The 13099-nt window shown below is 41.4% G+C and overlaps 1 protein-coding gene across 1 annotated transcript; it reads left to right on the top strand.

Annotated features, from left to right (window-relative positions):
* Nucleotides 1-791: 791 nt before the first annotated feature.
* On the top strand, nt 792-4170 carry LOC143768449 (uncharacterized). The gene has a single exon (XM_077257129.1). It carries the CDS (start codon nt 801-803, stop codon nt 3612-3614), a length of 2814 nt encoding a protein of 937 aa, XP_077113244.1. The 5' UTR covers nt 792-800; the 3' UTR covers nt 3615-4170.
* The last annotated feature ends 8929 nt before the right edge of the window (nt 4171-13099 follow it).

Here is a 13099-nt window from a genome sequence, read left to right as displayed (position 1 = left end):
GAGTCTATTGCAGCAGATGAGACATGAGACAGCAAGCAGAGGTGGGAAGTTATACCATTAGAGTCTATTGCAGCAGATGAGACATGAGACAGCAAGCAGAGGTGGGAAGTTATACCATTAGAGTCTATTGCAGCAGATGAGACATGAGACAGCAAGCAGAGGTGGGAAGTTATACCATTAGAGTCTATTGCGGCAGATGAGACATGAGACAGCAAGCAGAGGTGGGAAGTTATACCATTAGAGTCTATTGCAGCAGATGAGACATGAGACAGCAAGCAGAGGTGGGAAGTTATACCTGTGTGAAGAGAGAAAATGGATGTTAGTTCTGTGCCATGAAATAACTGCTGTATCACGACGCTTATCTTCCGTGACGCTTTGCTTCTGTGACGCGTGCACCCCCACTTGCGAGAATGATGCACAAGATGTCACAAGTCACCTGATCCTGTAGTCAATAAGTGTACCCATCAGTCAGGTGAATGAATGAACAGAATGTCATCACTTCGAGTTCTGTTGGAGACCACCTGAGTGGCATATCTGGAGCAATGGAGGTTCGGAAGGGTAAGTAACACTTATTTCTTTATTTTACAAAGTTTCCTTACTTCTGTTCAGTTTTCCAAAAAGTGGTGGAAAATCTTTTTTAAGTCTTACATAACAGTTGTGTGTTCTTCCCTATTAATGGTGTCACATTTCCCCCTTTCATAAGGGAAGTGATAAATGTGCTAAAGTAGAAACAGTTCCTTAATTTCCAAACTAACATTTTATGCATGGTTGCTTTCCCATATACACTGGATCAATCCATCATGAATATCTGCAGATCACTTTTGACGCGGATTATTTACTTAATTTCAGCATTTTCTCTTTGTCAGTGTATTCTGAGACAGAAATGTCAGGTGCTGGAAAAGAAGTATTATGCACTACATGTGGATCTGAAGTTTGGTTTGTGTTCTGAGTTTGAGGAGCTGGATTTTACAATTGCTGTGAATTGTGACATGGTGGAAGATCTCGAAATGTCACTGAAGGAGGTCCCTTTGGACTCTGACTGGCTTTGTCTTACAAATTATCTGGGAGTCACCATAGACACAAAGTCCTTCCACCAGTTTACCAACTTAAAAGCACTTTACATACATGGAGATTTGATTACTCAAGCTCAAGCTTTCAAAGGTCTCTCTCAGCTCTCCATCCTATGGATAGAGTCAAGAGCTATGGATGGTAGTATAAATCTACATAAAGATACCTTTTATGGATTGAATGTTCTGCAAGAACTTAAATTATCTGGTCTACGTTTATCACAGTTTAATTCTTCCATATTTAGCCATCTGCCTCTCCTAACAAATCTAATTCTGGAATATAACAACATCACTTGTATAGGTACAGTAATCAAAATCTTGAAAGAAATAGAAAATTTGCAAAAACTTTCATTTATTAGCAATAATATTGATGAATTGAGGGAGTGTTTAACTTCACCATATCCTTCAAGCAATAGCCAGGTTATGGACTTCAACATCAGTTACCTTCATCTGAGTCAAAGTCAGTTATGGATAACTGAAAGACATTTTCTGCGCAATTTCCCTCATTTGGAAATGTTTAGTCTCAAAATGACTGGATTTGATATTGAAGACATCCTATCATCTGGTATTAAAACAATCAAGACTTTCATGTCAGTCGGAAATTCTTTTTATCTACCTGAAATTTGCAAGTTTGCCTCATTCTTTAAAGTTAAGGAACTATTGTTAACAAACAATGCCATAAATCGTTTTAGTACATCTACCGGCTCATGCAAGAGGTTACAGAAGTTAGATTTGTCTTATAATTACTTACAAGCAATTCACTTAAATCAAATAAAAAGGCTCAGCAGTTTATTAGAACTAAATCTATGCAATAACGAAATAACTTATGTGAAGATTTGTGGAAATGACTCCTCTACAGAAATGGAACTGGTTTACCTTAACTTATCAATTAATTATTTAACGAGGGTTCAAAAACTGCAATTTGCCTGCCTCAGAAATCTTCGCATCTTGGCGTTAGATAATAATCGCATTAACTACATTGAAGATTCTGCTTTCGATGGTCTAAGCCATCTACAAGTTTTAAATTTACAGTTTAACAGCATATTTCTTATAGGTGAGTCGACTTTTCAGAACCTGTTTTCGATAACACATTTAAATTTGTATGAGAATATATTATACAAAATCGATGGAAACGCTTTTAGATCCATGATAAATCTTCGAGACTTTAGGGTGACTTTTGCCGACATGCTTGACATATATTGGTGGCATTCTGTAGGACATTGGCTTCAGCATTTGTCTGCAAAAACAGAACAAAATTTGCAATTAGTAAATGAATATTTGGATTCTTTTCCAATGATAGAATATTTGGAATTAGATTCCAAAGACATATTTCTAAATTGTGATAATTATGTTTTCAGCGAAATTAAGGAGCTGTACTTAAAAAATATAATAGTTTTTCAGTGTTTTGAGATGGAAAGTAACCCATTTTCCAAATTTACAAATTTGGAAAAACTTTACTACGCTTCAAATTCTGATTGTCTCACTGATGTCACTCTTAATAGCAGCATGAAACATTTACCAATGTTGAACTTTCTCCATCTGAAGGACACAGACAAGTTAGTTAAATCTGGTCAGATAAATTTTCACGAGCTATTTCATGGGTTATTTAATCTCAGAGTCTTGTATTTAGAAAATTCGGGAATTGATCAGTTTGATTCAGAAGATATTTTCTGTGATTTAAAGCAATTGGAATTTCTAGTCATTGAAAACCAGATCATTCAAGAGATGAAGGGAAATGTGTTTGCCGTGATGCCTAACCTGAAATACATTCTCTTTTTGCAAACCAGATTTCCTTGCCAATGTAAATTTAGTGAGCTATTCACATGGCTTGAAGCTGGAACTTCTGTGTCTATCATTAATTTCCACAATCAGGAATGTTATGTATATAAAACCAACATGAATTTAGTGTCATTCTTATTGAATAATTGTCAGAGCGATCTAAATTTTATAATGTTTATATTGACATTTGTCTTTACTTTGCTATTTATGTCTATCTCCCTCTTCTATGAAAGTATCTGGTGGTATATACTGTACATGTTTTATACAATCAAATGTTGGCTCAGTAGTAGGCACAGGAAAAGGGACCACTATGAATATGACGTATTTGTGTCATATAATGGTCATGAAGAACAGTGGGTAACAGAGCAGCTTCTCCATAACTTGGAACAAAACGGTCCTCCTTTCTTTAAAGTGTGTATCCACAACCGAGACTTTGAGATTGGCAGAGACATTGTGGAGAACATTGTGGACAGTATCTATAACAGTAGGTGGACAATCTGTGTTATCACACGTAGTTACCTTCAGAGCAACTGGTGCTCCTTGGAGATAAGAATGGCAACTTACAGGCTTGTAGCAGAGAGTAAGGATTCCCTCATCCTGGTGTTCCTGGATGACATCCCTAGAGAAGAACTTCAGTATTACCACAGAATTACTACAATTTTAGAGAAGAAGACCTACTTGGAGTGGCCGGAGGATGAAGATGGGCAGCAGCTATTCTGGGCCAGATTACGCAAAGTTATTAGTAACGATGGAAGAAAACCAAGATAGAAAAGATCAATAGTAGCAGACTAATAAAGCCTAATACTATGCCCAATGTATTGATATAATTGCTTCCACACTGATCACACACTTTATGCTGAACTCATTGTCAGTTATTCAGCTAGAAATTGCACCACCACCAACCAAAGCAAAATATCTGTTGCCGTACATCAAGTACATATACTGTATGATTTCATTTACATTTATTTTGTATCATTGTGTAGTGCTTAAAAATGTTATTGTCTCACAGCCATAACCATACTGCTGCTGGTGGCAGCGCAAATATAATCAATTTTTTTATTAATAGATGGCAATCTATCTGTGACATCTTCTTGATTATAAAGTGTAACTTGAGTAACATCTTAACCATGAGATTTATAGGTATGTTTTCACGTTTCAGCACGATTAACAGAAATATATTGGCTTCTTCCATTTCATTGTTTTACCTTTTGATGAATTAATAAAAGAGCAATACAAAAATACTACATTAACTATGAGTTATCTACAATTACATAGAAATAGGTGACTCATCGGGTGTGCTGATTTCTGCACTTCGCTGCTTGGAGTGGACTAATCTTTAACCACCCTCAGAGCGCTAGGTGGACAAGTGGTAAGTGAAGGATGTCATCAGAGCGAGGCTGGACCTTAACACTGTGTATGACCACTTTAATAAAAAGAGGAAAGGAGTGCATGCTCATTATGGTGCACTCTAGAGTTCAACGCGGTTGAGTGTAAAAGTGCAGAGGCGTAAGTGTCATGTAGAATGCATGCTCAATCAACAAATGTTCCATGGGGGAACACAAAGAAGTAGGGGTACTGACCTTTTTTACGGCTTCCAGAAGATGCACTAAACGAATATGTGCTGCAAATTGAAAAGTTAATATCTGCATTACACAGAGTGTGAGTGTTCTCCAAGTGCAAAATATGTCATGTTGCGTTAAAAAAAATAAAGTGTGAAAACATACAGCCAATATCAGGACATATAACCCACGTCTAACCTGAATATGCACTCAAACATAGACAATAGTGGAATATTATCATTATCATTTGTTATATATACTCAGAAATTTATATCATAAACATGCACTAAATTATTCAAGCCAATACTGCAGTTATACTGACATCTATATTTACGTGTAATCACTGGGACTAGTAAAATAACTAAAAATTTTACTCCGTAGAAACCCTTGAACTAACTGTCAATTATAGATTAAAGAAAAGGTAGAGTGAGAATTCAAATAGTGAATAAAAACAAAACCTTAAAATATTAAAGAGTATATAAGAAACAGATACTGAGTCATCTGAATAATGTAATAATACATATATGGAGCAGAACAAAATATACTTAAAAATAATTGTATTGATATCTATTTTATTGGGACTCTATGGTAAGACTGTAGCCCTTGTGAAAATCCATTTGTTTTCTCTCTGTGCAAAGATTCTCTTTCAGTTTCCACCCCTGGAGTTGTAAAAATGTAGTCAATGCTCCTCACTCTCAAGAGATCCTCCACAGTATCTAGTCTAGGTAATGGTATTTTTGGGTTATGTCCATGGCATCCCTTGCAGAATGAATACATGTCTCCTGTTTCTGCCTCATAGCTCTCTTGTCTTAATGTGAAACCTACATACAATAGATTACACAGGACAACTTGCACAATAAATAACCCCTGTAGTGCTTGATAAGATGATATGGGTGATTTTATATTCTATGACAAAATAATTTGTGAATACTGACATCCTTTCACCATTGTTACATGCCAGTCAAGAGTCTCATAGTCTGCATGTCCATCTGTCACAGATTCTCCTCCAACAGGACCAGGAGAAGGCTGGCATATGAGGCACATAAGCTAACCCCATAGCGGTTCCCCTGAGTTGCATGTAGAATTTCTTGTACAGAAAGTAATGGGTAAAAACAAATTCAAGAAGTTGAGGTTTCTATTTTGTCAATAAAGATGTGACACATCATGAAAAATATGTAAGGAATAAAGTCAATATATTTATATGCGTGTTCACACTTATTGTTAAGCCTAGAGACAATGCTGCCATCAGGAGGTTGAGTGGCTTTTAAGCATTTTTGGTAACATCAAAAGTTGCAACTGTGGGGTTCTAAATGTACAAATATTATATTATTTTTCCTAGTAATTATTCCCTAATACAATGCCCTAGACAAAATCTCTAAAAGTTACTTAAATTAAATGAAGAGATGCTGATATTTTTTAATAACATCTAGAATTGGTGATTTAATTCAATTATGTTTTGACACACCACAGAAAACAACATTACCTCCCATGCTTGAGCAATTTATTTCAAAGCAAGTTGCTGCTCACATGCTTTACTGTCTCCCCTTAATTACTACTTCTTACAAACTTTTAGAAAAACGTGTGACATTAAGATAGGTGGAGAGTGGATGGATTTTTTTTTAACTTGGTAAATTCAGGAAACTTAAAAGGAATCTGTGAGCAGGTTTATTTAATCAGAGAGCAGCATAATGTGGGGGCAGAGATGCTGATTCCAGAGATGTTTCACTTGCTGAGTAGCTTGCTTTAATTGTAATATAATTAGTGTTTTATGAGCAGGAGATTATCAGTAGAGGACTAAAGGTACCTTCACATTAAGCGACGCTGCAGCGATAGCGACAACGATGCCGATTGCTGCAGCGTCGCTGTTTGATCGCTGGAGAGCTGTCACACAGACCGCTCTCCAGCGACCAACGATGCCGAGGTCCCCGGGTAACCAGGGTAAACATCGGGTTACTAAGCGCAGGGCCGCGCTTAGTAACCCGATGTTTACCCTGGTTACCAGCGTAAAATGTTAAAAAAACAAACAGTACATACTTACATTCGCGTCCCCCGGTGTCCGCTTCCTGCACTGACTGAGCGCCGGCCTTAACAGCAGAGCGGTGACGTCACCGCTGTGCTGTACTTTCACTTTCACTTTACGGCGCTCAGTCAGTGTGGGAAGCGGACGCCGGGGGACGCGAAGGTGAGTATGTAGTTTGTTTTTTTTACATTTTACACTGGTAACCAGGGTAAACATCGGGTTACTAAGCGCGGCCCTGCGCTTAGTAACCCGATGTTTACCCTGGTTACCAGTGTAAAACATCGCTGGTATCGTTGCTTTTGGTGTCAAACACGACGATACACGCCGGTCTGACGACCAAATAAAGTTCTGAACTTTGGTCAACGACCAGCGATATCACAGCAGGATCCTTATCGCTGCTGCGTGTCAAACTAAACAATATCGCTAGCCAGGACGCTGCAACGTCACGGATCGCTAGCGATATCGTTTAGTGTGAAGGTACCTTAAGTGCCACATGCAAAGCAGTTCAGCTAATCCATGTAACTCCGCCCCCACCACTGATTGGCAGAGGCACTTAGCCTCTCTCTTCCCACTGCCCTATAGCAGTGGCATATGGGGTAATATTTGTGGGGTTAATATCACCTTTGTATAAGGTGACATCAAGCCGGCTTAGTAATGGAGAGGTGTCAATAAGACACCTATCCATTACTAATCCTATGGTTGGTAAAGGGTTAAATAAACATACAACCAGAATAAAGTATTTTAATGAAATAAAACACCTCACATTTTTCCCATCTTTACTGCACAGGTAATCCATGCGACGCCCTCGATCTCCTGCAAAAAATATATGAAAAATAAACCAACACAAATACTCCCTGGTCTGATGTACTTCATTTAATAACGAGTGTCCCATGATGATCTCCCCTATAGAGCTGCCACATCAGGAGATGTGACAGCTCTACAGGGCCTTCAGTGACACACTGACAGGAGACAATGGCTCCTGCAGTGTTATCACTTAGGATTCAATGGAGTTCAGCCTCTCACTTTAACCTCTCTCTGACCTCGGACGGGATAGTACGTCCGAGGTCAGATACCGCGCTTTGATGCAGGGCTCCAGCGGTGAGCCTGCATCAAAGCTGGGACATGTCAGCTGTTTTGAACAGCTGACATGTGCCCGCAATAGCGGCGGGTGAAATCGCGATTCACACACTGCTATTAACTAGTTAAATGCCGCTGTCAAACGCAGACAGCGGCACTTAACCGGCGCTTCTGGCTGGGCAGCCGGAAATGATCGCATCGCCGACCCCCGTCACATGATCGGAGGTCGGCAATGTGTCAGAATAGTAATCATAGAGGTCCTTGAGACCTTGGCACGCAAAAAATAAGTCCTCACCCGACCCCAGATCACGAAAAATTGAGACACTATGGGTATCGGAAAATGGCGCAATTTTTTTTTTTACCAAAGTTTGGAATTTTTTTCCTCCACTTAGATAAAAAATAACCTAGTCATGTTAGGTGTCTATGAACTCGTAATGACCTGGAGAATCATAATGGCAGGTCAGTTTTAGCATTTAGTGAACCTAGCAAAAAAGCCAAACAAAAAAACTGTGGGATTGCACTTTTTTGCAATTTCACCGCACTTGGAATTTTTTTCCTGTTTTCTAGTACACGACATGCTAAAACCAATGATGTCGTTCAAAAGTACATCTTGTCCCGCAAAAAATAAGCCCTCACATGGCCATACTGATGGAAAAATAGAAAAGTTATGGCTCTGGGAAAGAGGGGAGCGAAAAACAAACACGGAAAAATGGAAAATCCCAAGGTCATGAAGGGGTTAAGGCACTGCTGCATGAGAATTTTCCCACGCAGCGGTGCCACAAGTGACAGCGACCTCTGAAAGCAGAGTGATACACTGAGGAAGGATACCTTCCGTCAGTGTATCACCGGAGCCCCTGGAGAGCGGTCACTTGTGCTGATGTGACAGCTCTACATGGGAGATTGTCATGGAATACTCGTTATTAAATAGATTACGTCGGAACAGGGAGTATACTGTTGGTTTATTTTATTTATTTTTTTCACAGGTGATCAAGGTCGTCGGGGATTAGCTGTATGGTGAGTATGTACTGTATGTGTATATGGATCTACTGTATGTCTATATGTATGTACTGTATATGTATATGTATGTCCTGTATGTCTATGTGTATGTACTGTATGTGTGTATGTGCTTTTTTTCTTACACTTGAACACAGTAGCTGAATGATGGGACTACTGCTGTCCCATCATTGACTAGCTGTCACTGTAGCAGGCATAGCCAGATGGGACTAGTATTCCCATTGGATGATGCCTGCCTACATACAGACCCGCACACACACACACATAGCCCCGCACACACCCACAGACCCCCACATATACACACAGACACACACAGATATACACAGACACCCGCACACAGCCCCGCAGACCCCCGCACACACAGACCTACACAGACACACACATCTTCTCCACACACACACTCTCCACCCACACTCATAGACTCCGCCCACACTCAGCACACACTCTTCCTCCTCCCAATCTGCAGCATCTCTTGCAGGCAAATCCACAGCAAATCTGCAGATCTTTTTAAACCTGTGGTTTTGCTGCAGGTTTGACTAAATCAATGGAAGTCAATGGGTGCAGAAACGCTGCAGATCCACAAAAAGAATTGACATGCTGTGGAAAATAAAACACTGCAAATCCATGCGTTTTTTTGCGCAGCATGTGCACACCAATTGTCAATTTCCCATTGACTAACATTACTTGTCACAACACTGTGGATTTGATGCAATTCCAAAAATGCTGTAGAAATGCATCAAAATTCGCAACATCTGCACATAGCCTTAACATGCAGATTCGGGGGTTAATATGCAGGTAATAGTCTTCTGACTCCGTGCAGCATGAAATCCATCTCTTCTATCCTGTTGGCTCCTGCAGTGATTTTACAGAACATATCCGATGAATTACTGACTTTTCTTCTATGTATCTATGTAATATAAATACATACTGTATATGTGTGTGTCATAGACATCTATATATACATACACTGCTCAAAAAAATAAAGGGAACACTAAAATCCCACATCCTAGATATCACTGAATGAAATATTCCAGCAGTAAATCTTTATTCATTACATAGTGGAATGTGTTGAGAACAATAAAACCTAAAAATGATCAATGTAAATCACAACTAATATCCCACAGAGGTCTGGAGTTGGAATGATGCTCAAAATCAAAGTGGAAAATTAAGTTACAGCCTTATCCAACTTCAGTGGAAATGTCTCAAGACAAGGAAATGATGCCCAGCAGTGTGTGTGGCCTCCACGTGACTGTATGACCTCCCTACAACGCCTGGGCATGCTCCTGATGAGGCGGCGGATGGTCTCCTGAGGGATTTCCCCCCAGACCTGGACTAAAGCATCCGGCAACTCCTGGAAGTCTCTGGTGCAACGTGACGTTGGTGGATGGTGCGAGACATGATGTCCCAGATGTGTTCAATCAGATTCAGGTCTGGGGAACGGGCGGGCCAGTCCATAGCTTCAATGCCTTCATCTTGCAGGAACTGCTGACACACTCCAGCCACATGAGGTCTGGCATTGTCCTGCATTAGGAGGAACCCAGGGCCAACCGCACTAACATATGGTCTCACAAGGGGTCTGAGGATTTCATCTCAGTACCTAATGGCAGTCAGGCTACCTCTCGTGAGCACATAGAGGACTGTGCGGCCCTCACACCATTGCTGACCAACTGCCAAACTTTTCATGCTGAAGGATGTTGCAGGCAGCAGATTGCTCTCCACGGCGTCTCCAGACTCTGTCACGTCTGTCACATGTGCTCAGTGTGAACCTTCTTTCATCTGTGAAGAGCACAGGGCGCCAGTGGTGAATTTGCCAATCCTGGTGTTCTGTGGCAAATGCCAACTGTCCTGCATGGTGTTGAGCTGTGAGCATAACTCCCATCAGTGGACGTCGGGCACTCAGACCATCCTCATGGAGTCTGTTTCTAGCCATTTGTGCAGACACATGCACATTTGTGGCCTGCTGGAGGTCATTTTGCAGGGCTCTGGCAGTGCTCCTGTTCCTCCTTGCACAAAGGCGAAGGTAGCGGTCCTGCTGCTGGGTTGTTGTCCTCCTACGTCCCTTCCACATCTCCTGGTGTACTGGCCTGTCTCCTGGTAGCGACCCCAGCCTCTGGACACAACGCTGACAAACACAGTAAACATTCTTGCCACAGCTCGTATTGATGTGCCATCCTGGATGAGCTGCACTACCTGAGCCACTTGTGTGGTTTGTAGAGTCTGTCTCATGCTACCATGAGAGTGAAAGCACAACCAACATTCAAAAGTGACCAAAACAACAGCCAGAAAGCATTGGTACTGAGATGTGGTCTATGGTCCCCACCTGCAGAACCGCTCCTTCATTGAGGGTGTCTTGATAAATGCCAATAATTTCCATCTGTTGTCTATTCCATTTGCACAACAGCATGTGAAATTGATTGTCAATCAGTGTTGCTTCCTAAGTGGACAGTTTGATTTCACGGAAGTTTGATTTACTTGGAGTTATATTCTGTTGTTTAAGTGTTCCCTTTATTTTTTTGAGCAGTGTATATATTGTAACATTTCACCCATTACGGGTCTTGGGGAGACACTCTCTTGGCTGCGGTAGTCAAGCACTCAGGCACGGTTTTCCACTTAAAGCAGTCTGTTTGGTTTATTCTCTCCATAAACCATAGAAAGATGAACAAACGATAAACAATCTTACATCAGACAGATGAATCCTCAGTGTCCATAGTAGAGCTCCTCTCTCTCCGGTCTATGGGCACACAGGCTGTGCCATGTCCAGCACGCAGGCTCTCCAGCCTAAATATGGTCTCTGTGTGCTGTTCAGGACGTCTGTCCCCACTTGGAACCGTCCAACACATAGGCCACACTGCAGTGTCCAGCCAGGACACATGGAAGTCTGTCCACACTTGCAGACTCCCAAACACTCACACCATGTGCTACACACACCTCCTTTACATAGGTGTAACCACACCCAGGTACCTGTCACATGGCCAGTCAGGTGAGCGTGACATCACAGGTCCTTAAACACAAAACCATCTTAGGTGTTCAGACAAGCCTGTTTGGCTGGGTTTGTAGGTGACTGGACCCACCCATCTCTCCAATCACCTGGAAGCCTTCCCAATGTAAACAAATCCCTCAGCAGTAGATCTGCTTGAGCAAAACATACCCAGGCTTCCATCACAGGGCCACCCACCTCTGCGATACATACCGCCCATTAATCACATGACCATGACAGTATATATGTGTATTCTATATGTATATATCTATTCTATCTATTCTAACCTTTCAGTGTGATTTTACTGTATGTGGCAGATGAATTGCCGGCTTTTCAAAGGACACCGGTGCTTAAAAATCAGATAGTACTTGCAACTGTGGTAACTGTGTATACAACTATGGTGGTACACCCTAATCATAAGTATAGGAACGTCAGCAGATGACCAGGCTGTTACTGAAAACATCTATGCAAAGAATAACACTGATATTACCGCCATATAGTGGTAGATACCAGTCCTGCAGAACATGTAAGAGATCACAGTACAGTTATTGATGGCGGCTTACAGTAGACTTTCTTATGGAATCACTCACATTTCCCGTCTTATCCATTTGGTCCAGACCGACATGACAACTTCTCCAGCCAGAACTTGTCTAAAGAATTTATAACAAAGACACATTTGACTTCTCAAATTTACAGCCCAGTCCCCATCTATCACCAACCTGTACAAATTCCTCATCCTGCTGATACCCCAATAATGAGCTGCTGCTGTATGTGTTCCTATTACTGATCCTCTTAGTACCCCACATATTAATGCACTGCACACTACTGTGCCTCTTACAAAGTAAAATGCCTCCTTTGTGCCCTTTAGATGGTTAAATTGTGCCCTAGAAAATATTAAAGCGCAAATGCCATAGAAAACAGTACTCACATATTTCGCCTAGACAGTAATAATGCTTCCAGTGTGCCCAATTGACAGTCACGATACCCTGAGTGTTCCTTTTAACATTATGCTTCTTAAGCGCTCACTTAACATTTAATATTGTCCCGAGTCCCGTCATATATAGTTCCCCTCTATAGAGCATGAGGCCCCCACAGCTCCCACTACACAGCGTTTTGGTCCCACAGGTCCCTATACACAGCATGCTGGACCCCACAATTGCCGACTCCCAATGAATGACAACACCAATTAGCTTCCACCACACTGTGTAACAGCCCTCAGTAGCCCCCTACTGTATGATGGCCCTCAATAGCACCCTCACACTGAATGCTTGGCACCCAGTAGTCCCCCAATTTGTATGGATGGCCCCAGGAGTCCCTCCACACTATATGCATGTCTACCAGAAACCCTTCCACACTGTATGCATGGCCCCCAGTGTTCCAGTTGTCCCCAACACTATTTGAATGGCCGCTGTTGTGAAATTGGATTTTGGGCTCCCCCGGTGGCCACTGGTGGAATTGAACTTGTGTGCATCATCCCCTCTGTTCACCTGTTCCCATCAGGATGTGGGAGTCGCTATTTAACCTTGCTCCTCTGTCACTTCCATGCCGGTCAACATTGTAATCAGAAGCCTTTCTGTGCATGTTCCTGCTACCAGACAACTTCCAG

This window comes from Ranitomeya variabilis, chromosome 4 (assembly GCF_051348905.1).
Source record: "Ranitomeya variabilis isolate aRanVar5 chromosome 4, aRanVar5.hap1, whole genome shotgun sequence".
In the NCBI taxonomy this organism is placed as follows: domain Eukaryota; kingdom Metazoa; phylum Chordata; class Amphibia; order Anura; family Dendrobatidae; genus Ranitomeya; species Ranitomeya variabilis.
The sequence above is the reverse complement of the archived record's forward strand: the minus strand, read 5'-3'. Positions and strand labels throughout refer to the sequence as shown.